Source organism: Lygodium microphyllum, chromosome 13 (genome assembly GCF_053477565.2).
Source record: "Lygodium microphyllum isolate KBCC chromosome 13, Lygodium_microphyllum_v1.1.10, whole genome shotgun sequence".
Taxonomy (NCBI): domain Eukaryota; kingdom Viridiplantae; phylum Streptophyta; class Polypodiopsida; order Schizaeales; family Lygodiaceae; genus Lygodium; species Lygodium microphyllum.
In genome coordinates, this window is record NC_141147.1 from 112,469,518 (window position 1) to 112,497,313 (window position 27,796).

Genomic DNA, 27,796 nt, shown 5'->3' on the forward strand with positions numbered 1-27,796 from the left:
CCAGCCCAGATCAAGCTCAGACTCACACATGAGCTGACAAATACTCTGCTAACACCCTCTCTCAGATCATGAGTGATCTGATACAATACAATAGTACAATGAAAAGGGATCAGAAAACTATACAACATAGAACCACCAAGTAGAACCATGGATACCCAAGCAGTGGGTGATCAAGCCACCACCAAGGTGCCTCGGAGAGAACCTGATGTTGATCGTACCAAACACCTGAAAATAGAGAAGAGCATAGCATGTCTCTGTGTCCATCATCAATGTCTCGCAGTAGTATACAAGACCATCCTGTCAAAAATGCCTCTGAACATAGGTGACCATGGATTCCCCGCCTTTGACCAGACCGCCAAAGTGTCCCCTCATGTGAGCTCCAGACGAAAGCCTCCCGCTCTCTGTCAGATAACCAGCTCAGCATGAACCTGGATGTCAATTCCAGCTCCAGGATTTGATTCCGCCAGACTAAAGTCGATGCGTCAGGGACGTCCCTCTCTGGAACCTGTGCACCTGTATAAAATATAGATGAGGCGGGGCTGCCCCATCTGAACACCCGCTCACACTCCCTCTCTGGCACAAAAGAGTCGTGAGGGATGACCTCATCACCACCACTAGAAAGCAGCCGAGGAAGGGGCCACCAAGCCCTTCCCGCGATCCAAAGAAGAGGATCCCTTTCGCGCCTTGGACTTCACCTTGGTCGGAAGATCGGAGTTGGAGTCTGATGAAGGAGAGGACTCATCGGTAGAGCCAGTATCCCGCTTCGTCTTTTGCTCCTTCTTCCTGGAAGCCGCTAACTTCTTGCAGTCCTTCCGCAAATGTCCCTTCTTGCCACAGTGGTAACACTGGGCCTTCGACTTCTTCTTCCCGTCACCCCTCTCTGAAGCTACATAAGCCGCACCTCCATAATGTGCCGGAAGCTGCCCCTGTAATCTCAAGGAGGCCTCATGCTCAAGAAGCATCGAGGTCATATGTAACTTATTATCAGTGGAAGTGCACGGAGGAGCCATATGGAGAGGATAAGAAGAGAAGTAGAGAAGAGATGGAATTTAGAGAGGAAACACAGCCAAAACACAAGCACAGACTACAGAAAATGAGAGTTCACATGCAATAGAACCCAAAATCTGATCAATAGAAGACAAAATCTGCTGCAGAAAGTCAAAAAATCAGTCAAAAACTGCCAAAAACAGAGAAAACGGCCTGAAGTAATAGTCACCCAGCCACGAGAGATGCTGAATCAGCAAAACGCAGGCTGTAAACTGGAGAAAAAACAGGTAGAAAACTGTCGCCAGCAGCTGCAGATGAAAAACGCAGGCAGCAGAGGGTGCGTAGGCAGCAGGCGATGGCAAAACTGCAAAAAACGCAGGCTGAAAACAGCCCCAAAACAGGTCGCCTGGTTGCGACAGCAGTCGTCTGATCAGCAGGGGTACAAAACAGTCCTGAAATCAGCAAGAAAACACAGCAGAAACACAAATCCTGAAAACTGATACCATGTCAGAAGTGGAGCAGCGGTGGAAGCATAAACATGTGCTGAAATAAACTGTTGAAACACAAGACAAAAAGAGAAAAGAAAAGAACACGATACAGATGAGAACTCAGATGTATCCACGGGAAATGGAATCCATATATCTGAACACGAGACAGTCGCATACAACAGTGAGTCACTGGCTGCGTGGGCACTGGCACTGGCTCCTCTCTCCACAGAGTCTGCAGATGGTGAAGATGATGTGACTGACTGAGGAGGAGCCACTGAGTATAAATAGGCTGAAAAAGTGGGGAGCAATAATGCTGGTCGGACAGCATTTAATGCTGGCCGACTGGTGCATAAAATGCTCCACTGGCATAAAATGCCACACCAGAAAATACCTAAAATACCTAATAAAAATGCCCAGCCCAGATCAAGCTCAAACTTACACATGAGCTGACAAATACTCTGCTAACACCATCTTAATTTAACAGAAATTAATTCTAAAGTAGAAAGGCTTGATGTTAAAGTAGAAGAAAGGGGTTGGTCATCCGCGCAGAGACCTGCACGAGAAGGCTTTAAAAGACTCTGCATTTGGTGTGATAGCCTTCAGCATGACAAGAGGGAGTGTGGAGCATTCCGTGAAGCCGAAGCACAAAAATTAGTCTTTTGAAAGGATGGCAAAATTCATGCAACCGAAACCGGGCTTCCTCTTGAGCCAAACTTCGGTAACGGCTGCATGAAGAAAAGATTGGAGGATTTGGCAACAAGAACAGCCTATGCAGCTGTTGATGCTGCAACTTATGGGTTGCAAATTGAGCCGACTAATGAAATTGTTAAAGCATGTAAAACTAATGCAAAATCTAAAGTGTGGACGCAGGCCTTTGAACGCATGGAGCAAGGCAAGGAAACTAAGGATGATTTAACTATTGCCAGCCAATGTATTCGGGGAAGAACCGGATGGTCCGGGCCTGTGGATTTATTTTCAGCTTTTGTCCGGCTAGCTGAAATTAATAATCAAGAAGCCATGATAGAAGAAAAGAGAAGAAGATGTTGCCGGTCCTTCTTCTTCAGGACCGACTAATCGCATAACAAGAAGCAAACCAGACCAACAAAAGGCTGCTGAAAATCCGCCACCACCAGAATTTGACATGGGAGATGCCCCTCAAGCAAAGAAGATAGAAGGAAAAAGAAAAAGCGAAAATCCCAGTTACAAGTTGCAGTCAGACATAGAGACCGCAACGGATCTTAAACGGATCCTAGAAGAAAGGATTCTTGGAAGTAGAATTGAATTTACATTAGGTGAAATTCTCGGTATTGCAAAACGAGGATTTCATGATGTAATAATTGACGTAATTAAACGAAAAAGACAATATGTTGGTGAGGAAACTGAAGAATCTGTACATGCTTTTTTGCAAGTACTTCATGTGTATTTGTAGGATGAAGAAAAGTTGAAAACTCAAGGGATTCGATTGGAGGCAATCAAAGAATTGATTGCAGCCATAGAAGCCAAAGATGAAGACATTTATGAAGCAGAAGTTGAAGAAGCCATAATGGTGGAAACTTCTCAATCTAAAGTGCAGCCCATGCAAAAGAAAGAGACTTTTCTTCACAATATGCAGGAAGAAAGTGAAACTCACTTTATTCCAAGTAGTCACTATTCCCGTACCCATTGTGCAAGGGCGACTACTGAAACTGTTGTTAAAATTGGTGAGAAAGAAACCCCATGCATTGCCCTTATAGACCATGGCTCAGAAATTAATGTTATGTTAAGAAGTCTCTATGAGAATGGTGGATGGCCCATTGATGTGGACCCAGGATGGTGCATGAAGGCAGCCAATAACTCTTCTGGCGATCTTTATGCAGCGTGTCCTTATGTACAAGCTACTATTGGTAACGTAAAATATGAATTTCATTTATTTGTTCAAGATTCTTGCAGTTATCCAATCATTCTTGGACAACCATTTAATTCCGAGTCTCATTTAGAGACAAAGGCTCTTGATGATGGTTCATCATACGCTCGGATAAGAAGCAAGGATAATGATAAGGCTGTTCAATTCCTAACTGTTTGTGTTAATCACTATCGGAATAGGGATCGATTGAGAGATCATCCCGTTCCTCCTAATGTCCGAGAATTTAAGGGTTTTCGGGTAGCGCTGCTATAAGTGGAGGCTATGGCAGTGTATCATGTCATAAAAAATTGTCTCCACATATGAAGAAGGCAAGGTCTAAAGTTGAATTGCAGGTTTTTTCAGCCAATGGAGTGGGCTGTTACAAACAATTTTCAGCCATGAACAGGGTTGAAAGAAAATATTTGAGTCATATGGAGCAAGAACTGAAGCAAATTGATGTTTTACCTAAAGATGAAGAAATTTCAGGTCTATTTTATGGGCTGAATTATAATGATACAATGGCTGAAATTTATATAGCTGTTCATGCAGAAAATCAAGCTGAAAATCAGTCCATACAGGTATGTACATTGGATATGTATGACATAATTCAAGAATTTGCAGATTATGAAGCCTTTGGACAGCCAAACAAGGATGAAGCAAGAGTAGAAACAAAATATAAAACAGTTGATAAGAAGGTCAAGCCGGTAGCTACTCTTCTACCACCTGAAAGCGAAGGATTGGCAGAAAGGGTATCTAAGCAACCAAGCCTTCGTGATCCTAAAGATATTGGCCATCAATTTACAGCTGAAAGTCTACAAAAGCTGAAAATTGGTGAAGACTCTTTCCTCTTGCCGGCTGAAAAACAAATTTTCATGCAGATGTTAAAGAACCATGGTAAAGCCTTTTCATTTTAGCCGCATGAAATCGGTTGTGTGGATCCAAGCATTGTGGCTCCAATGGCAATTTTTACAGTCCCACATGTGCCTTGGAATCTTAAACCAATTCCGGTTCCAAGGGCTCATTTGCCTAAGTTATTGGAACTTTTAAATGAAAAGATAAAAATGCGAATATTGGAGCCATCTTCAGCTCCATATTTCAACTGATGGTTTACCGTACCTAAGAAGAATGGATCTTTACGATTCATTCAAGATTTGCAACCCGTTAATAAAGTCACTATTAGAAATGTTGGATCAGGATCAATTGTGGATGAATTTGTTGAAGCTTTTGCAGGAAGGGCAATCTATTCCATGGGAGACTTATATTCAGGCTACGACCAATTTCAGCTTGCTTTGGAAAGCCGTGACATTACTACAATGAAGACACCACTTGGCCTAGTCCGCATGTGTACTTTACCTCAAGGGGCTACGAATTCAGTAGCTCACATGATGAATGCCATGCATAAAGTATTGAGGGATTATATTCCTCAATTAACTCTTCCTTTCCTTGATAATGTTCCAATCAAAGGATGTGAAGTTCATGAGAAAACTGAAGAACTCAATGAACTTGGATATCGAAAGTTTGTTTTTGATCATATTAATGATTGTGCTCAAATCCTGTCTAAATTAGAAGAAGTTCATCTTACTCTTTCAGGAGCTAAATTTGTTTTTGGAGTTGAAGAAGTCCTTGTGGTCGGTCATATGTGTGGACCATATGGCCAAAAGCCTTCTCCATCGAAGATAAATGCAATCAGCAAGATGCAAGAAGAATGTACAAATGTTTCAGAAGTGAGAAGATTTCTTGGTGCATGTGTCTTCTACCTTATTTTGATATCACATTTTGCTCATGTTGCTGAAAGTCTTTATCAGCTTCTAAGAAAGGGCCAAAGGTTTCTTTGGACAAAAGAACACACTCAGGCTATTCGGAAACTCAAGAAAATGCTGACTTCGGCCCCCACTTTAAAGAGGGCTAACTACTCTAATGGACAGCCCATTATACTCACAGTGGACATAAGTCCTATTGGAATAGGATGGGCAGTTGGTCAAGACGACCTTGAAGGCAACAGATATGTGATCCGCTTTGGAGCAAAGGTTCTTAATGAACGACAAAGAAGGTATGCTCAAATTAAAAGAGAGCTTTGGAGAGTAGTAACCGCATTAAAATGTGACAGGGAGTACTTCATGGGCGCACATGTTATAGTTGAGACAGATTGCCTTCCACTCTTGGGCATGATAGCCAACTGTTCCACTCCTGACATAGCCATGCTAAGATGGATAGCCTATATTAAATCCTTAAATCCTGATTTGAAACATATTGCAGGTAAAGAAAATCCAGTTGTTTGCTGACATGCTTTCACGTACCAGATATATGGATGAAGAAGAAATGATGGATGAAGAAGAATCAGAGTTTATAAATGAAGCTGTTAATGCAGGTACAACAAAAAGTACAACAAGAACAACAGGTTCAGCTGATAATATAACTTTTACATCAGCCAGGATGGATGAATCAATTAAAGAAGGACAATGGACAGCTAGTAAACAGCATATTCCATGTTTTGTTATGGTTTGTTCACACTTTAAAGAAGAATATTATGCAGATGATTGGCTAAAGATCGGCCAATTTTTGAGCACTATGACAAAGAAGGAAGAATGGACTCATGAAGAGTTCAAGAGAATTAAGAGAAAAGCCTATGGTTTTTTTCTTAAAGATGGCTACCTTTGGAGGCATGCAAAGAAGAAAGGAAGAGCGCCTGTTCGTGTCTTAGGTGACAAAAAGACACAAAGATAGGTCACGCAAGAATTCCATGAAAGCCTATTGGCTGGTCAAACAGGCATATTGGGTATTTTTGCCAAAATAAAAGAAAATTTTTGGTGGCAAAACATGTATAAAGACATTGAGCATTTTGTTGAGTCTTGTCATGCTTGTCAAATGTATTTCATGGTAAAACATAGAGATGGGCTTCAGCCTACCTATCCTTTATCTATTCACTATAGATGGGTTATTAATTTAGTAACCATGCCTACAGGAATGTGAAACATGAGGTATCTAGTACTTGCTAGAGAAGATCTCACAAATCAAGTGGAAGGAAAGGCCTTGATAACAAAGTCCACTCATGCTGTTTGCAAATTTTTACTTGAAGAAGTATTTTGCAGTTATGGATGTGTTGCTAAAGTAACTGCTGATAGAGGAGAATTGGATGCCGATGAAGCTCGCCATTTCTTTACTCAATTGGGGATTAAGCTATCTTTTACTTCAGCCTACAACCCTGAAGGCAATGGTAAGAGTGAAAGAGGTCATCAACCAATTCTTAAAGCTTTAGCAAAATCATGCAAAGGAAAGTTGAGGGAATGGCCTAAAATGCTACCATTCGCATTATGGGTTGATAGAACAACCCATAGTGCAGTGACAGGATATATGCTAGCTGAACTCATGTATGGACAGCCACCTATTATGCCTATTGAGAAATCCATTGTTACATGGAGTATCTTGCCTTGGGATGAAGGCATGAACATGGAAGAATTGCTGTCTTTACGCATAAGGCAACTTGAAAGAAGGCCAGAGGATGTTAAAATAGCCATTGAAAGGCTAAAAACAACAAGATTAAAGAATAAGAAGAGGTTTGATAAACACCATCGACTCCGTCCAAGAGCTATTCAAGAGAACGACTGGGTTCTTGTTTATGATAGCAGCCTCGATAATCAATATAGTGCTCATAGGAAGTTAGCCAAGCGATGGTTTGGACCATATGTTGTCAAAGTAGTATATAATAATGCTACTTACTCTTTGGCTAAAATGGATGGGACCATGATAAAGACTCCAATAGCTGGGAAACGAATCAAACTTTTCAAACGAAGAGAATCTTCAACTTATGAACTTGATGACTTTGATACAAGCTCTTTACTTGAAAACATGCAGGAAGACGAAGACTTAGAGAATGAAGATGAAGAAAAAGAAGACCCTCCTTGACCTGTAATCTTATGAAATGGCACATGCCGGAGGATGTGCAAGTTAGGAGGGGGTGAATGTCAAAGAGTTTACTGTCCATGATATAAATCATGGGATTCTTATGAACTCAGAAGAGTTTCACTGGGAATTATATGAGATATTTTCAGGCATTGTTATCCAATATCTACCTTAGTTATATAAGTTCTTTTGTATTTAGCATATAATTTGCAGATATACCTTATACATTTATGAAAAATAAGTCTATGGAAACCTAAAACTTGGACATCTGGAAGTAATTGATAGTCTGCTGGATAAATCACATTAATTCAGGTACAAAAATATGGACAAAAACCCAAAAATGTTGCCAAAAACTGTCAAAAGTCCACTAGGTCCACACGGCACCAAAAGTAACTGACTAAGGTGACCAGCAGGTGACCTAGGCTGGTCAAAAAGTGACCAGGGTTGGAGTAGAGAGCAGCCCACGATTTTCAGCGCAAAATGCGGGCTGCTCTACCTGAGGGAAACTGGGAGAAAGCTGGAGCTGAGATGCATGGATTGGAGCATGCAAACTGAAGATTGACAGGCCAACAACTGAAGATGATAACTTGGTGAGAGCTCCACTTCTCTGCCTCTTTGGTCTGACGAAAATGCATGCTGAAACTGTCTATAAAAGAGGGGAAATCTGAGAGAAGAGTATTCAGCCTGCTCTTATGCACGACTTCTCTCATCTTCTCCACCTTATTCTTGGTCCAATGAAGCCCGACTTGTGTCCAAGTACTTGAGTAACTTTGGGGCAAGCAAAGGGTGAGGATAATGAAAACTTATGGACTGTTATGGGCTGGAATAACCAGTCATAAACAGGGTAGCCCACTATTTTGATCCATTTTTATGAGCAAACATGGGTTTTTTATGATTGTAATAGAGGAAAATGACCTCTTTTCTTCAGGACATTGTTCATAGATGATCAAGAGTGCTTCTTCTTGAGTTTATGCATTCATTTTGAATATGTTTATGGGCTGGAATTTTCTGTTTTAAAACAGGGCTGAAGCTAAAATTATTCATTTTTCAATCCATTTCATGCATCTTTGGCCCAAATCTTGGATGTATTTGATTCTAGCATCAATATACTTGACCCAAAGGATTGAAATCCATTTGTGTACATGAAATAAATGCCAAAAGAGCTTGCATTTGACATTCATAAATGAATTAGAAATTTGAAAATATCCTTTATGAAATGATGTATGCATCCTGAAGCATTTGATGTAATCAAGTTAGTCTTATTCCTTCTGTTCACGTATGTTAAGTACAAAGTGAGAAGGCTTGAATTCCTTCTCCGTACCTAAATTCTTTCTAAACCCCAAATCTTATTAAAACCCAATCCATTTTTCTTTCTGAATCTTGAATCCCAAACTCTTTTTCTGCACTAAAAGCCCCGGTGGTAGACCTTCAACTCTTAACACGACGACAACGGGCAAATTTTGCCAAGTGGCAGCCTTCTAAATGCATTTCTTAGCCAATTAAATTGATTTTCAGGATAATAACTTTGAAAATTAATTAATTTATTAAATCTTGCTTAGAAAAATAATTGTACTAGGCAACAATCAAATCTAGTTCCTAATGTTACCATTGACGTTAATGGCTGATAAAATCTTTTGGGCCAAAATTTGTCACCAAGCGCTGCCTAGTACTTGACTAATATAAGTTATTACAACTTTTGCCTTTGATACTCAGTGACTTCTCAGGGTCCTTGGCCCATCATTGTGAAATAACTAACTTGCATATCATGTGCACCTCACCTTTTCTCATTTGATTAACACTTAAATCAAGTGCTAAGCAAATCATAAAAAATTTCATGTCATTGTGACGTTGTAGGTTTCAAATTGTGGATATTTTGATTTCCTTATCAAGGTAAACATTGTAAAGTGGGACTTCTTTATAGACTACTAAAAGCTAAACATCAAGAATTGTGGAGTTGCAAGCTTGAGGTTGTCTATTAGTGGGTTTTGAATCTTAAGGTTTTATGTATTGGATAACTGCATTTGAGTGTGATCATTCACTTGAAGTAGCCAAGTGTTTCTATGTGTCTAGATGAGCATCAGTTGTCCATGCTGCTTGTGATCGTAGGTAGAAGAACACACATGCTCCTTTCTTATCAAAGAAGTTCAAAATGTTTGCTGTTTTTTCTGCAGATTTTGAAAGAGAACAAAGATAAACAACAGGCAGAGTTCAATGAAAGATTCAAACATAGTAAGTTTGTTTTAAATCCAGGAATGCTATCAAAATCATAACATGACATGCACTAGGGCCATGCACTTTTAAAGATTAAAAGCCTTCAAGGTTGTCATGGAGGTCAATTTGAAATTAAAGTATTGATATGCAATTGGCATTCACATGCTTGAACCACTTGCTTTTAATAGGTGTGCAACTTGTGGTGGTTGTCAAAGTCTACTGAATTGTCAGGATTTACAGTTAGAGAAGTTCAAATGAAATGCTGGAATTCTTTGTTTGTCTATATATGGAAATATCTAACTCACAGCAATGGACATGGGAGACATGATGGAGACCTTAATTCCAAAACACCGAATGATTATGAATGTGGGTGTAGGAGGAGAGTGTATGGAGAGAAATAATAGAAAAGATTGCAAATCTGCCATGGATGGCCACCATGCTCTGATTAAGTTTGATCCTACCTCCAATTGAAGATTTCTTGAGACTGTTGAGATACATCTATTTGATATTCAGTTATAAATTGTCCCTCTTCACCACATTTCAAGCAGTGACCAGCAAATGAGCCCCACTTAAGAGTAGCAACAAAGGGGCCTTCTAGATAGGGCTTGTATCCCAAAGCATGCAAGTATGAATCCTGCTATGAGAGGCCATTCTCTGCCAAGACCTCCTTAATGATACACGATACTAGTGTCAACAAGTCCCAATATTGAAACAAAAAATCCAATACCTCAACTAAAATGGGACAAGCTTGATGATGCTTGTCCTTATAGTCCACCATTTGTGTCCATGGTACTACATGTACAAGCTGCCCATTCTAAAACATGGGAACCCATTGCAAAAAAGTGTCTGGGGCTCTTTTGCGAGAAACAAAACCTTATAGAAACGACGAGGACCCTCCAATATATTTCGAATAACATCTCACTGCAAGATATGCACAAACCATTATTGAGTATGACCCACTACAGGGATCCTTCCTATAGGAACACGCTGCACCCTTATGATGGAAGGCTGTGATGTGAACCAAGCGGGTGTCCAACATTGCCTCCATTATTTTCTTGGGAGAAGTAGATGCAACTCTCTCATGGTTAGGTGCCACATAAATGCTCATAATTGCATTTTCTTGTACAAGCATACACAAAAACTCTTCCTTATCCGCTTGTATTGTATGATTCACTTTGATGTCCTCAATAAGAGCATCATGAACTGTCGTGATCGTTTCTCCAACACATTTTGTTATTTGGAATCATCATCCCCTTTTGAAACTGTAGCTCGGTAGAGCGTAGTTCTAGCTACATTGTGGATTAGCTCTAGCAAAGCCACAGATGAAAACATGGTAACAAGGCCTTTTTCTTTCACTAGGGAGGCCTTTTAACTTAACTTTTTCGAAGTCCAAGCTTCATCTGAGAAGATACTTTTTACAGCCAAAGTGGTTACTCCAGGCAATTTTGGTAGAGTGGTTACTTTGCAGGTGCTCTAGCTGCCTGAGGGATAAAGATGTTATTAAGTGCATTCATGTGACGTGTGGTACCATTGTCAACGATCCAAATGGTTGTATGGCCATAGGATCATAGAGGGTGGGCCTTTGTGGTAGCCTCATCTATGGGCAACTTGCGTATGCGGACCAAGACCTCAACCTTAGATTTCTCTCTAGAGATGAGGTGGGCCTAAGGATCGAAGTCCATTGTGTTAGAGACTTGGTCACCTCCAAGACGGGCAAGCTTGGCCAGGGCAAATTTGAGTAGTTTAGGCATCATCATTCTATACAGGAGCATGTTGGCCATTTTGGGAATTTGAGCTAGCTGGATAGGATGGGTAGGATGGGCAGCAGTGCCACGTTGCATTCCAGCAGGTGGTGCATTTATGGCAGAAGTCGGACCATCATTTGCTGCGATTGACCTGTTTTTGACTGTTCAACCTGCATTATTTTATCATTATTTTGCTGCTCTTTATAGCAGCCCTGCCCCCAGTAAATTTCACATTGTCTTGTGCAGGTTGAGAGAGATATTTGGTTGTGTATACTTCCACAGTCCATTGTACATAGCATACTGTCTGTTGTATTTAACATTCATTCTCTGGAGTGTTTAGCGTTCTCTACTCTCTCTCTCTCTCACCTTTGTGTTATGTGGGTGGACATGAAGAGAAGATTTCAACACGACACCAAGGCTGCATTTTCAGCATTTGAGCAAGTGAGCAAAGATGTGTGGAAAAGGAGATTTATTTTTGTTTTTATGTAGGGATAGCTATCAAACAGGAGTTAATTCTGCGTTTTTAGCCTTTTGCAACAGATTTTAGACTTTGATCACTGGTGGTTGAAGCGTGTTCGGCAATGAGTGAAGGAAGCCCTAGTAGGCTTCCTTTTTGAAGTTAGAGGATTCTACCCAGTTTGTGTGGATATTCTCAAGTGATAATGTCTTTCGAAGTTGATATGGAGTTTTAGACTAATATGGACCGACAAGTCCTTATGCTACCAGCTCTTCTATAGGATTAGAATGTTGGAGGTGCGGTGATGATGTTGGCCATATTGGACCTTATGATTTTGGTGGAGTTTGTGACTAAGGCCCGATTGTTCGATGATCAAGGATTCTTCCATACTTTTGCAAGAGGAGTAAATGCAGGTGGCGAAAGTACATGCCCATTGGGATAAGCTGAATGTCTGCATTTGCTCGTTTCTCTCTCTCTTTTGCACACCAACTGTGATTGCTCATATCAAGCATTTGACCAATGTCGGTGAGATATGGTTAGAGTTGGACCAGCTTTATAATAGGATGATTGTGATAAAGAGGGTATCTTTAGAGGTGCAAAGTGGACTTCAAACCCAAACAAGTCCGCTTCCATGAACAAGCATGTGAACACCGCAATCGCAAATGTAGGTTTAGAATATGGGAAAGGCTATTACTTTTGAGGACATGGTGAGCACGTTGTTGTCACAATTGCCACCCCAATTCAATGCATTCTAATTCACCTTGATTGCTTTTGGGTAGACAGACACCCTTAAGTGGGAACAATTGGTTCCTATGGTCTTGGACCAAGAGGAGCAATTAAAGAGTCTCAATCCTGAAATATGAGGCTCTTGTAGGTTAGAGTTCTCAAAAGAAAGGGAAAGAGAAGAAGAAGGAGGATGATAAAAACAAGAAGGATAGGAAGTCTACTTGTCATATGTGTGGTAAGACAGGTCATTCGAAGAAGGACTATCATGATAAGGATAAGAATGATACCAAGGATTGTCTTGATAGACGCATGACAAGTCTAGACTGTTGCTGCGCCAAGGGCATGTGGAGAATGGTGTCTCGAAGATGCAAAGTTCCACCATTCTTACTTTCTTACTTTTTTCTTTTCAGTCTCAGACCGAGTTGTGGCATGCTTGGTTCGGCCACCTCAACTACGAGTACCTTCAAAAGGTAGCATGTGACCAACTGGTGTGGGATTGCCAGCTATTGGGGTGAGCTATCCCCCTTGTGTGTCTTGTATTTGGGGCAAGCAACATTGAGATTCGATTCTTAGTAAGGCTTCTAGATGGGCTAGGAGCGGCTAGGAGCCCATGGAGCTTGTTTTCCATAGATTTATGTGGGCATATGCAGACAGAGTCCCTCAAGGAGAATCTTTTTTTTAATGTTGATCATGGATATTTTAACATGATGACTTATTGAAGTTAAAGGCTTTCTCTCATTTTAGAGATTGGCTTATCTTTGAGGAGATCCATTTTGTGCAGAAGTTAAAGATAGTTAGATTCGATAAAGGTGGAGAGCTGTCTCCAATGAGGTGGCTCATTTCTGTGCAGAGTGAGGGATTCATCAGGGGTATGCCAACACCAAAACCCCTTAGGAGAATGGGATCTTGGAGCAAAAGAATAGAAGTGTGATCGAGATGGCATGGACTAGCATCGGTAGACACGTGGGTGTCTATGGGCTGAAACAATGGCCATTGCAGTTCATATTCTCAATTGATCACCTACCTCAAGTTTATCGGTATGACTCCGTTGAGGCTTTTTTTGGACTAAAGCCAAATGCTTTTACTTGAGGATGTTCAGAATGTGAACATAGACATCACATCCCAAAGAACACTTGAAGCAAGTTCGAGCCCATGTCTAAGAAATAGATGTTTGTTGGTTATAATTCAGAGTCATAGGGCTATTGAATCTATGATCCAATCTCACGAGATATCTATCCAAGCTGAGATAGGGCTACTGAATCTATGATCCAATCTTGCAAGATATCTATGCAAGTTGAGATGTTCGGTTCTAGTTGTAGAGGTGGGTGAAGGAGCACTATTCTTGGGGAACTTGGTGACAGTTGGACACTTGAACCAATGCCTATTGAGGCTCCTTCTGCTGATGAGGAGATTGCTTCTCCACTAGATGCCCCATCGGTGGATGTTCAAGAGACTTTTGCAAAGGTAGAGAGATAGGGGGGAAGTGTTGGCCTCCTCCTTGTTGGGCACGTGACACACTCCATGATGTAGGGATTGAGGGAGTTCTTGAGGAGTGACATTTGTAGGATGGCCCATGGTGATCTCAAGGAAGTAGGCACATGTGACAGATCTTGTTTGTACTAATTATGGTTTGATGATCCATGCCATGAGGGATAGAGTCAACATTTTGTGAAAGGGGCATTGTAGTTTGATCATTGGCAGAATGCCATTGAGTGGAATGGCACTTGGTATGTTGTGCCATGTCCCCTTCATAAGAATGTTATTGGAGTGATGGTGGAAGTATTCCTTACTTTTCAAGAGTAGACAACCGTCGGAGGAGCGTGGGCGGAGCTGGTTGGGATGCTAGCCTCTAAACAAGGTCTCATAAGTTAATGAGAATCTAAGATATGCCTCATGAGATTAGAATATATAATGAGTTTTGACATTGAAAGCATTCTTGGTAGAGCATGATGTGGATTGTGAACTTTGAGGCGTGTTTTAAGAGGGGTATAGTAGGGAGACATAATAAAGCTTGGTATACTAGTAGTTATTGAAGTAGGAGGCCTTGAAACCCAAGGTTCTTACCCATTTGTAGGCTAAGGCATTGAAACATAGCCAGATGGTCCACCAATTAACGATAGCTGTGGAATTGTGGGAGCAACTATGCAACACTTGGGTAGGTAACCTTTGCCGATAATCTCCGAAGGTGCTTGGTTTGGGGGATAAGCCCCCACCATTGGGTGCACCCCCACGACCTTGTTGTGCATAAGTATAAGGACCAAAGGGATAAATGTATAAAGATTGTGGTCTCCCTAGTGTGGTGAATTGTGCCAAAGGTGAATGCATAGATGAATATGCAGTGGAAAGAAAGGGTGCGATGGGTGGGATTTCAAAGCTAGATGCTTGTGGAATTTGAGTGTAAGATGTAGGTGGAATGGGTGGGGTGTTGGTATGCAAAAAAACACCAAAAAAACTTATCTACCTAAATTTCCAACCATATGAGAGGTATTACCTGGTGGTCTTCTTTTTGAGCCACCTCTATTCATATTAACATACTGGTATATGTGTACAGGGTATCATGAATACTTGGACCCATAACCTGCACATCAGCTGAAGTAAAAGGACTAGCAAATGAAACCTGTTTACCATTACCCATTCAAATTGATTTGAATTGAAATACTGTACATGTTCAGTGTTGTTGTATCCTCCTTGAGCTGAGGGTTCTAGATCCCCATCAGCTTTGTGCCTTGATTGTGGTGCACTTCCCTTGAGCCTCACGAAATGATCAACTGGATGATATGCCTAAGTGGAAGGAGTATTGTCTCGACTCTTGATGTCCAATTGGAGGTAGGCCTTGTTCTACTCTTTGTTTTCTCTCATATTGATAACCTAAACATATTCGTTAAAAGTGAATGTTAACATTCTGTTGGTAGGATGACCTGGATGAGAAGGAGCATTTTGGATTTTAGGAGGTAGTTCCCAGCCTCTCAGAGCCTCCATGGAAGGTGCTATCGGTGCCTAAGAAGTTGGCTCTGGTGATGGTGGAAGAGACATCTTCTCTTTTTGCATTCTTACTTTTCCTTGATGTCAAGCTTTTAGATCAAGGCTTAGGTATCTATAGAGTGTACCTAGCTCTAATACCATGTAAAGAAATACTCGGAACAAATAAGATCAATACAAAGTGTATGACAGTAAGACAATGATAAAGAGTAGAACTTGAAGGTGAAGAGCTACTGAGAGAGAATGTAAATTAAAGATCAAACACACTGCGCTAATGTGAATCCAATGATCTTGAACCTTCGTGTCTTGGCTGGGCTGGGGCAGAGATGAGCTGAAGAGTGTGTCTGTCCTGAAACACAGCAGGTAGCCTCAAGAAGTGATCTGCTGCTGCAAACGCAGTCGGAGACAATGAAGTCCGGACAGGCTGAATCTAACAGTAGGCAGCAGGGTGGCTTGCACAGACAATACAGTGTGTGACAGCTCCAGTCGACTGTTGCACTGAAAACCAACACCTGTAGTCAAGGCAGCAGCTTGAAGATGATGTTTGATGTTAGGGTGGCTACTGTATGCTTAAAGCACAGCTATTTGCTGCCCCAGAATGGCCAGGTGACGGCTGTAGATACTAACATCAGCTGATGGCAGCCTAAACAATGAAAACGCAGCCCCAGATAGATGGTGACAGCTGCTGAATGCTTGTAGAAGGCTGTGAACATGTTGTGATCAGCAAACACAGGCTGAAGCAGGGCTGGACAAGTTGCCAGGGGCTGGAGCCAGGCTATCTGCACAATAAATTGAGATATCTGCTGAAGGAAGGGTGTAGACACTAGTGGAAGAAGGCACCAGCGGATGGAGAGAGTGATTTGCAAAACAAGGATGAGCTAAGTGGCTGTGCAATCCTATTTATAGATGCGGATCCAACCAAAGTTTGGGGGTTTGCTTACGGGACAAAAACTTTGTAGCATTTTTGAGTTTTGAGCTGTTTAAAATGAGCTAATTAAGGTTTTAACTGAAATGCATCCTTTTTAGCTTAACATGTGTGGGTGTGTACTATCACCTGTTACACTATCACAGAAGATGTGTATATGCGTGCATGCGTGCATCTAGATATCAATCCAAAAAATGTTTTGTGTGTGTGAGAGATATGAGCCGATTTGGTATGTGAGTTTCAGACAGGGCTGATTCTAGTATGTGTGTATGAGAAAAGGGGAAGAAACAACGGTAAATGACATTTTTAAGTCAGTGAAAATTCCACAAAAGAAAAGAACAAGTTCCCCACTGGTTGTCTTTGACAAGGGGATGGAGAGATGTTTGGGATAGGTGTAATGGATGTCCAGGATGTGGGACAGGGCCTGCCCCTCATTTGTAGGATAGGCCCCCCCAAATTCTTGTATCTGGGGTCTCCAAAGGTGTGGAAACAGTTGTGTCTTGTAAGTCGTTACTATGATAAAAATGCTGGTTGTGTTACTATGTTGTTTTGAACCTTTGTGGATCACACCTTTCTGTTAAAATGGGATTAGGATGACAGGAGCACCACTTGCATGAGTCTTGATCCTGGTTTTACTTTATGGTTGGATCACTTTGTGCTTGCACATCTTATGGTTTTCAATGACATCCCACTTTTGTCCTCTCTATGGACAGCCGAGTTGTACATCGGTGTACATAAACTCATTAGAAAGAGCTCATATCATTGTTCATTCTCCCACGCTGTGTCCATTATGAGCTTCTCCAATCAATTCTGTACAGGCGCATGCACTTTATCATGGTTCAAAGTGCCAAGTTGCAGAGTGGATCATGTATGAATCAGGAGGACATTTTGCATAAGAAGTGCTTGCTGCTGACTTTTATCCACCCTCCAAATTGATCCCCACATGCCACTAAGAACAAACCTGGCTAGTCATTAACGTGCTACTCAATAACCACACAGACTATGAACTAAGTGCATTTTTACTGATTTGTGGCCTCTAGTTTGTATAACATAAAAATAATGTATATCAAGCAATCAACAAGGGATAGGCTCCATGATAATGCTATTTGTTGATCATAACTTCTTTTGGAACCAATCTAGCCCATGCTAGAAGCTACTGATCCTTTCTATGTGAGCATGGCATGAGAATGAGTACAATACCACCAAGGTAACTGGCATTTGGTGACTAGCCACAGTACCTCCAATCTCACTCTCTCCCACGGTATGCTTAAACCAAACACCCTCTCTCAGATCATGGGTGATCTAGATAATGACATATACAATGATGTATGGCCGAATAAGCAGCCACCCAAAAACATCCTTTGGATGTCCCAACATATCCTATACCACTGTAAACACCAGAAAACCCTCAACAACATAGTATATACAACAACAGTAGCAACAAATATTGATAAACAGGTATTGTAGTAAGAAAGAAAAATTATTTAATCATTTGTTTTCCTAAATGTTTTGTCATTGAATATATTGGCAAAATTCTTGTTATTTGAAAGCAAAAAGAAAAATTCATGGGCAAAAATGGACTCTTATCTCATTTTTCCTAGTTGAATCAAGAAAACACAAAATTTTTCTTTTTAAAAATTTTATTCAATTGAGCATAAGTTTCTTTTGTCATCACACACTAGCATATGCTTCACACGTGTCTGAGTCACAGCAATCAAATTTCCTAATACCATATTAAGAGTGGCTGATACTTCCAAAACCATATGCCACTCATTAGTGAGATGTGGAAAAAGAATACCGAAGAGTCCTGTAGATAAAGCTAGAGCTGCTACTTTAGAAGTCATGGAAAAGAAAGCAATGACCGCACCATGAATACCCTAGCCTGGGATGATCAACAAAATGCTAAGGTGCCTTGGAGAAGACACTAATGTCTATTCAAAGCTCGGATCACAGAGGTAGAAATAACTGAATTCTCTTTGCCTATGGAAGCACATCATGATCGGGGATTACCTGTCTTAGCCATCTTGCGAAAGGGGTTCCCAATGTTAGAACGAACTAGGAGCAAAGCTAGCTTCTTGTTGTATCTCCAATCATGGATGTGAAGGCACACCGGGTTCAGTGTTTGAAAAGTGCTGGATAAATCAATGCGTGTAGAAAGCTATGCTTGAGGAACCACTGCACCAAGGATATGAGCAAGGCTGATGTGCATAGGAGTGGAAGCCTAAAAATAAACACTGGAACCAAGACCAAATTGCCATACAATGCCTAATGCCCATTATATGCATGAAATTAACAAACTAAGCTTAGCCTTTGCATTGGTAGTTGCTATAATGCCTAATGCCCATGATATGTTTAAAACTAACAAACTTAAGGGTTGCATAGCCTCCTCATTGGCAGTTGCTTTTCTTGCTTTCATTTGTGCTCGATACTACAACTCTGTATTTCAAGACTCCATTGACAAGTCAGGCTGAGATAAATATGAAAATTAGGTTGAGGTGATTTGGATTACTTTAAGAGGATTTGTAGTCTTCTTCCCTTTTTTGCAAGACATGAAGTTTAGACATTGTAATTTGTGCATTATCAAGGGTTGATTCACTCATTTTTATTTTGGCAAACATTTCTACATTCAAGAAGTCAATATTTTCCTTGTTTCGACAGGACCTCCAAAGGCACTTGATGAGGATGAAACGGAGTTCTTAGAGAACTTGGAGACGGTGAGGATGGCTTACATTTATTATGTACATATACGATTTATTTGTTAAGAAAAAAAACAAGGCCAGTGACTCCTGATGCAGTTAGGATACCTCACTTCACTTAATATGAATAGCTACAGTAACTTCCACTGTGAAGACCTAAGAGGCAGCAATCTTCCTCATGCTGCTATAGTCTACAATGGTTGGTTTTGATAGGCAGATCAGAGGCTTTTTGAAGGAAAATTGCTTCTTCATTACTTCATTGTTTTAGTTATAATCTTGCAGAAATACAAAGGAAAGATTGGTTGCGAAAGTAACATATCTCCTCAATAAAGGATGAGGAGGTTCATGTATGATTAACCATGAGTGTTTCAGTAGGTATTGTAACTTTATCTATTGCCAAAATTTAATTATACAGTGTCATAATGTATAGTACAAACGAAAGCAAGAAAAGCAACTTGCCAATGAGGAGGCTGAGCAGCTCTTAAGCTTTCAGGTGAGCTTTCGTTTATTTTTAATTTTTTTGTAAATAATGTGTGGAAAGTATTTCTGCTCGTGGTTGTAAGTTTTGAATCTAGAGAATCTAATGTGTATAATACTAATTAGTGAAAACAATACCCTTTTTGTCGGTTACAGGCAGCAGTTGCAAGTAGGACAATTGCGATCGAAGAACCTAAAATATATTTCCAACAGCCAAAAGAGGTTGGGTGCTGTTATCAGAGGGATTTTCCTTGACTTGTGAGCTCATATTGAGCATTCTTGTCGTTTCTTGATATGCTTTTGATTGGCTCAAGGGAAACAATGCCTAAATTCCAATCAGGCAATGTGTAGTAAAAATAATTTTCTAGTCACACTTATTGATGCTTTATTTCTTATACAATAGGTGTATATCGTGTTTGTAGCCAATTATTGATTTTCTTGAAGGATATATATGGTAGACCAATATGATTGGCAGGATCTTGTGGATTGGGATTGTGAGGGCTGTCAAAGTGATGACCGAGATTGAAAAGATGTGTGTTTTGATCATAGTGACTATGAGGATCGTTGGGATGATTGCCAAGATCAAGATAGAAATTGTGACATGGATTGACAGTTGCGAACCATGATCGGGTTCCTTCTTGCGACCACCTTCATATCATTCTATTCCCCCTTTCATGGCATCAAGTCCACAATTGGCCTTTATGGCACCATGTGTATAGGTGTCTGTTCTACCCTCTCTTCCCATTTCAGAAATACTCGAGGGACATTATTCTCTATGGTTGTACAAAGTTGACAGCATCCTCGAAACCTTTGACCTTAAGGATTTGCTGACAGTCCCTCATCACTAACCTACCTTGGATCCGGGTGTTGTAGCTATTGTGGACTCTGCAGCTTCAGGACCGCCTCAAGGCTAGAACTTGCTCTTTTCTATTTCTCAGTTGTACAAATTTTGTGCTTATGCATGTAAGATGCATTTGTACTGTGCCACAGAGATTTGGACCAGATTGACATCTCTTTACTATATTCAGACTTTTGGGTATCATATGATGCTTGAGTTGTAGCTATGATATCTCTATCGCAAATTCCCCTATGATAGAGGACCATATCACCAAGATGGAGGAGGTTTGAGATGGGCTTGCAATCCTTGTAAATTATCGCTTTGGAAGACCTTATTGTGACACTTTTGCCACACCTTCCAGTATGAAAGTATGACATATTCAACACTAGTCTTTTCACCTCTCATACGAGCAATACTAACCCTTGGGAGGAGCTAGTCGTGGCAATTCTAGAGCTGGATGTGCATCACTAGGAGATCGATTCTTGCACTGCGGGTGCATAGAGTCATGCTTTTGTGGCATCATCTTCAAGTAAAGAACAAGCCAAGCATAAAAAAGGGAAGAAGTTGAAGAAATCGGAATTACTTTCCAATCGTCATATAAATACAAAGGGGAAGTGCAAAGGATATCCCAGGTGTCCACATTGTGGGAAGACCTCACACCCCAAGGAGTAATGCTGAAAGAAAAGCCCTTACCTTCATTCAGAAGCAAAGGAAGGAGCAATGATAGAGCCTCCTTCGACCTCTACCTCTACATTTGCCATTATCACTAAGTCAACGTCTCTTCACAATCATTAGTTGGAGGAGCCATTTGTGGCTATCTCATCTATAGAGAGGCCTTGGCTCATCGATAGTCGTGCTTTGATTCATATGACTCCATGAAGAGATTGGCTCTAAGATTTATCAACTCCATTCCCCTTCTAGTGTAAAGGACCCTCCAAGGCATCTTCCCATTGTCGCACCCATTCCGATCTGTGCATCACCAATTCCACAATTCTATCCTATCCCGCACACTCTCCTCTAGTAGTTCCTTCATGCCCTCTGTTTTAGAGAGGGGCGATCTTGGAGATGGAGATGTGTTTTGCCTAGTCCTTAATGTTTTAGAGGGGGGTTCCGAGGATTGCGAGGAGATTTTTTGGGGATTGTAGTCTTCTACAGTCCTTTTCTTTATGGAATAGCCTCTTTCCTTCGTCATCAAGCCACCATCCCATGCCGTTTGTATATCCTTGCCATGGCCCTTGTTCTCGGTTGCTCTTTTTTAAGAAGTTATAGTACCCTTGATAGCTTTTCACTATCATCTCTTAGTTGGGTTAGAGGCATGGCTCATCCATTTCCGAGACATCTTTGGAGTGATTTGTTCGAGGCCTCTCCACTCACATTGGCCTATAATACCCTTCGTTGGACCGTGTTTTAATTTGGTGGGGAGGTCTTGCTTTTTGACTGGCATTCATCATTGATGGACTTCATCAACACAATGGCACTCCTCCTGCATCTATCTCATTTCGTCTGGTCTTCTATCACATCTAGGATCTAAGGCTTTTTTTAAAGCAATCATGTGTATCATATATGGACATCTCTTACCCAGGGTTGCATTCAGTGCGTTGTCGTACTGCTGCGCATCCGAGGTGTGGAATCCACCAAAAAGTTGTGTGTGTGACATTTGTTACTTTGTACATACTTAGTCGTTGTGTTTGCATTTTTGTTCTGCATGGGCAGTATAGTGGAGAGGGGTTTGGAGCAAGAGGAACTTATCTGTAATGCTTTAGTTGACATGTATGCAAAATCTGGCATGCTTGGAAAAGCCCAAGAAGTATTTGACAATATTTCAGCTCGAGATGTCATATCATGGAGTGCGTTGATTACAGGTTATGTTCAACATGGATATGATGAGCAAGCAGTGATGTGTTTTGAAAAGATGCAGCTAGAGGGCCTCTTTACAAATGCAATAATATTTTCTTGCATTGTGAAAGCTTGTGGCAACATAGGAGCTTTGACAAGGCCAAAGAAATACATGATGAGATTGTGAAGGAGGGATTGCTGGAAAAAGATGTTGTTCTTGACACTGCATTGGTGGATATGTATGCCAAATGTGGTCTGTTTGCAGAAGCACTAGAAGATCGATTACCATCTATCTTGGATCTTGTAATGGAGGTTCCTAAAGTTGAAAAGCTAAGGGCTGCAACAGAGTTCATTAACGAAGAGCATCTTATGGGACTTGAAGACCTTGATATGCAGAAGGATGTGTCTGTAACAATGGATATGGATGATGGATTTCAAAGTGTTACCAAGGAGAAGATTGGACCTAGCCATCCCATCCTTGATGAGACTCCTGTTCTAAGAGAAGAGTCAACTCCTTTCAGGCCTCAAATATCTTCAACAGTCATTCAAACTCCCTAAGTTGCTTTTGAGGACACTGACATTTTGGGATACACCATGCTGGCATGTTACGATCTGACCGAAACCTTACAGAGAGAATATTTTCAATTGGCCTAATAAAGATTCTTGTATGCACTGCAACATTAGTGTGGGAGAAGCCGCTTTTCTGGTCAGAGGGAGGAGCTTTACCGGCTTGGGGGAAGAAAAAGCAACGGTAGGTATTGCGACTCGCTCTCTCTGCCCCCTGACACAGCTTTCATAGAGGCCCTATTATACCAGGGAAAAGGCAACCCCACGCGCAAGAAAAATCAGATTCCCCGGCTGTAATTCTGGGTGTTTCATCTTAAACTCGTGAAATTCACCCGGTAAACTGTTCGATAGTGTTTATTATGTGCGGCTCACTTGTAAGCTAGCTACAGCGATCGATGATAACTTCTACAGAGGTACAGATAGACGCATCGACATGAGAATAGAGAGGGTATAGAGAGATGGAAGCATGAGGATTTGGCCAGGTCATAGAGGACGGAATGCCTCTTGAGGTATTGGTATTCTTGTAAGAGAGGGGAACAGAGGAACGGAAACAGGGGAGGAGGGGTGTCATGTCTTTCTGCAATATGGATGGCGGCCAGTGGACTTCTGCCAGCAGAGGAGAGTATAATATCCTTGATGCAGTTGCTCGCTCGACCATGCAGTGTCATGCGAATTAGAGTTGTGTATTGGGTTGCATCTAGCACCTACATATGTTTCTCAGATTGACATTTAGTACTAAACCTCTTCAAGGGGGCTGGAAGGCCAGCTATTTCCCGCATTCTCATGTATGTTGGAGTTTGTGACGTTCAGCATTAATCAGCTTTGCGAAACTTACAAGAGCCATGTGCGGATGCCATAATCCATTCGTATTGTAATGCTGTCATGAAATCTGAAGGATTAACCAACTTTTCCATGGAAGATGCTCCCCATAATCACATGTCCAAGATGTCTCTTAGCGATTTACAGTGGAATGTACTGGTTTAACAGGGCGGAAACATGCCATGTGCTTGAAATGTTGCTAGTACTTATGGGGAGGACATGAAGGAGACGGTTCAGAAGTGTTATGAATTGACAGGAGAGTATAGTAATCCAGGAAGAGCCTCACCTCGCAGCGCAAATGGCCTGTGTCACAGGCTGCAAAAGCTAAATCCAGTCTCTCATGCTTGGCCGATTGTCATGCAGTTAATTCCAATACGAACCTGTCCATAAATTCAAACACCAGTTGTCCTGCTGGCATGCAAAGCGTTGGAGATGAGAGTGACCAAACCAACACAAAAAGGTCAAGGGAAATTATATCTTCTGAGCTAGATCTTGAGCCGAATGATGGACGGCAGACTGATTGCAACAATCCTGTCTCAGATGAATACTGTGCTATATTGAATGACTAGAGTTTCAGAATCATTTGCAGACCTGAAGCAGAAGATCAACAGGCCAATGCATGCAGCACACCTAATGTTTGCCAAAACAAGTCTGTGTTCTATCATGCAGATAATGAGTTGAGCTGTAGTGAAGACTGCACTGATGCAATGACTCCTCAGAGTCTGTCTCAGTGTGCATTTGATGTTCTTTCTAGCACGGATTTGGATGATTCACCGACTCAGCATAAAACAAAAAAAGATTGAATGTTGCAAGGATGAGGAGAAATTATCTGAATGCTTTGAAAGAGCAAGAGGCAGAAACCGTGAGACTGAGAAAGCAAGGAAGCAAGCAGGGGATTGGATGCTCAATTGTGCCATGGAAGAGATCTTGCACAGGCTTGCACCAAATGGGAATGCCCGTCCTCTTCGCATATCTGGTAATGCTGCCAACAACAATTATGGCTATATCTGTAGCTGATTGAATAGTGGATTCTGCAGATTTTTCTGGCACAGTATTAGTAGCATTGCTGCAACTCTGATGCTGCACTTTTATTGAGGAAATTGCCCTCATTTGTGTAATGTGGAATGACCAAAAGCAGTATACATTGTTTGTATTTACTGGAAGGATGTTAATGATTGCAGTGCACATGTAAGCAATCAAGTTTCATGTTTCATGGGAAGACAAGGTGTATGAATACTCTAGTATTTGAGTAGATTTTCCACAGCAGATTCACTTGAATGGGCATCTAACTTCTCTGCAAAATGCAGTGTTTTCTACCATCCGGAGTATGAACATGCCCTCCGTTTTCTGCCGCTTTTGCTGCTCACAAATCCTCTCATCTTGCTTATTCATATGATTAATCTTCTATCTTGAGATTAGTCAAGGTCCTCTGTGGTCGTGACTTTGCCTTCGAAAACCCTTCGACAGCGTGAATGGTACGTTCTGTACAGTCATATCATCTGGTACCATTTAGGATTTGTGCGTTCGAACAATTTGAAAATCACGACTGTTGGTTGCGTGCTTTCCCTATCCCTCTTTCTCTTCCTCTCCCTCTCCCTATCCCTTTTCCTCTCTCTCTCTCTCTCTCTCTCTCTCTCTCTCTCTCTCTTTCCCTCTCCCTCTCTCACTTTCAAGTTTTCTTCATACATATTATAGCCTCTCCCTCTCCCTTTTGTAAATCCCTCTTTCTCTCCCTCTCCTTTCTTCTTATTTCTTTCCACAATGCACAATGCCTAGGCCTCTTCATAAAGCCTTTCAATCTCTGCACAAATCTTGAGAAGGTTATGGGTAAGTCAAATTACTACCATTGGACTTGCAAGTTTTGTGGGAAAACGATGACAAGTAGTGCGACAAGGCTCAGCATTCATTTGACCTAGATGAGTGGTCAAAGTGTCCATATTCTCAAATCCCTCAATTCATGGCCAACGAAAACATGAAGAAGTATTCTCTGCTCTCCAATCGAAGTGGTCATGTGTCATGGAGCATTGCAAAGGCTCAAGAGGAGGTCGTCACCCTTGACATGGAAGTGAATACTTTCAAGACTTCTATTCGTAGTCCATGCATCTCAACAGGCTCGGGCTCCGCCGCCACCGTCGAAAGCAAAAGGCCATGTAGATAAGTTTCGCTACAAAAAGCTACACATGGTATTTCTGGTTCTCGGTCTTTCCTCAAAGAGAAGCAAAGGAATGCTAAGATAAAGATTTTGCATGCACTATCATGGAGTGCAATCTCCCATTCCATTTGCTTCGAGTGGATAGGTGGAAAAGAATGGTCAAAGCCATTGCCGTGGTAGTTCATGCGATGGGTGGTATAGCGTCACCTGCAATGACACGCAGATGAAGAAGCTTGATGACGAGGAGAGGGAGAGAATCAACAAATCTCTCGAGCTCGTGTGTGCCGAATAGGCAAAGTATGGTTGCATCCTATTTTCTAATGGATGGAGTGATAGGAAGATGTTGGGAATAAAGGCCTCGTGCCTTTAAATGTGCTCGGGTGTGAACACACCTTTAGCACTTGTACTTATACATATATATCTATTTAAAAACCTAGAGATACACTCTTGTCATTGTACCTACAAATGTGCTCACTCTCTACTTTGCTCTCTCTCACTCTCTTTGTCTCTCTGCGCGCTACAAACACCTACTGTCTCGATCTTCGTGCCTCTCTCGTCACTACAAACTGGTATCAAAGCCATCAGGCAAGATCTGACAAGACCAGCATTCTTGATGACCTGTGTGTTGGCTGAGGTAAAAGGCATAGAGGGTGACCAGCGACTAGGCAACGTGTGGCGTCAGGAAGCGTAGATTGCTGAAGGTTCAGGCGGGCAGGACCAGCGGGCAGCACCAATCGACAGGCGTTAGACGAGCTAACGACACGCAACAAACGACGTCAGACAGGGACAAGGCTGTAGATGTTAGACAGGGAGGGGGTTGCAGGCGTCAAACAGGGATGGTGACTTGGCGACAACAGGGCATGCGGGCACCAAACACGCCACGCCAGCGGCTAGGCGCTAGTGCGTGGCGTCACAGGACGGCGGTCGGGCAGGCGACGTGATGTTGGTAGGTCACGTGACCCGCCCCACAGGTCAACAGGGTCACGAATTTTTTTTTCTTCAAAATTCTTCTTGAATTTTCCCTTAGCCTGACGGAAGTTTGCGCAAATAAGCATAGAATTCAAATTTGTGCATATTTTGGCTTGAAAATTTGGGGCTTTTCCTGAATTTGGGGATCATAATGCAGAATTGGACAATCTGACTCAGAAATTGCAAAGTCGGTGCACATTTGCTCGGGAATTTTGGGGCTTTTCACATTTTAGTGAAATTCTTTCAATTTCGCTGAAATTAGTGTATGCAAGACTTGGAAAATTTGGGGATTTGTCCAGATTTGGTGTGAGCAAGATGCAACAGTGATATCTGTCTTAGAAATTGCAGGAATTTGTGACATTTTGCCTCCGGCATTTGGGGCTTTTCTTGTACATGCACAAATTGGGCTGAAATTTACCCAATTTCTCGACATTGATGCACATTGGACCCCGTGCAATTTGGGGCTTTTGCAGTTTGGGCAAAATCTGTGCACCATTCGGTCATTTTATGTACATGCAGGTTCAATTTCATGCAATTTGGACATTCAACACCTGGGAATTTTGGGGGTTTTGCTGAAATTTCTCTATTTTGCCAAAATTGGCCTATCTTATACATGTCAAAGACAGCTCAGATGTATGGTTAATGCTTTGAGTATGATATTCTGGGGCAGTTTGAGCGTGTGTGTCAAATTTTATGCCCTGGGTACATGTACAACAGAAATTGCAGCTAAAATTTGGGATTTCTCATGTAATGTGATGTATATGCCCTTGGAATAGCTGTAATCAGTTGTGGAATGCTGTAGCTCATGGTTTGGTGCTTTTGAAAATTTAATATAGATCTGAAATCTATGCTTTAGCGTGGTTATTTATTGCTGGTTGGTACTTGTTTGTACCTTGGTCACTTGGGTGACAGTTGTGGGCCTGCATTTGTTGTTTTTTGGCCATGTTTGGGCTGAGAATCATGGCCGGCAGCCATGACAGTAGTAATCTAATGCACATAAAGAAGCTTGAAGGAGCACACAACTTTGCAGTTTGGCAAAAGCAGTGCTACAATATCTTGTTACAAAAGAAGCAGGCAGAGCCGATTAAGACACAAGGGGCAAAGCTTGCAGATATGGAATAGGACGATTGGGATGAGTTAAA

At 41.5% G+C, this 27,796-nt stretch overlaps 1 protein-coding gene across 2 annotated transcripts in view; it reads left to right on the forward strand.

Moving 5' to 3' along the window:
* Nucleotides 1-27,796, forward strand: part of LOC148027068 (NEFA-interacting nuclear protein) — a 78,917-nt gene that overhangs the window by 35,185 nt on the left and 15,936 nt on the right. Inside the window, exons 3-7 of one of the 2 annotated variants that reach the window (XM_087691610.1) lie at nucleotides 9,112-9,147; nucleotides 9,429-9,486; nucleotides 18,959-19,014; nucleotides 19,427-19,489; nucleotides 19,630-19,695. In XM_087691610.1, the coding sequence (XP_087547736.1) occupies nucleotides 9,112-9,147; nucleotides 9,429-9,486; nucleotides 18,959-19,014; nucleotides 19,427-19,489; nucleotides 19,630-19,695 (279 nt within the window). The remainder of the gene's footprint in view (nucleotides 1-9,111; nucleotides 9,148-9,428; nucleotides 9,487-18,958; nucleotides 19,015-19,426; nucleotides 19,490-19,629; nucleotides 19,696-27,796) is intronic. The other variant, XM_087691611.1, reaches the window with a different exon arrangement.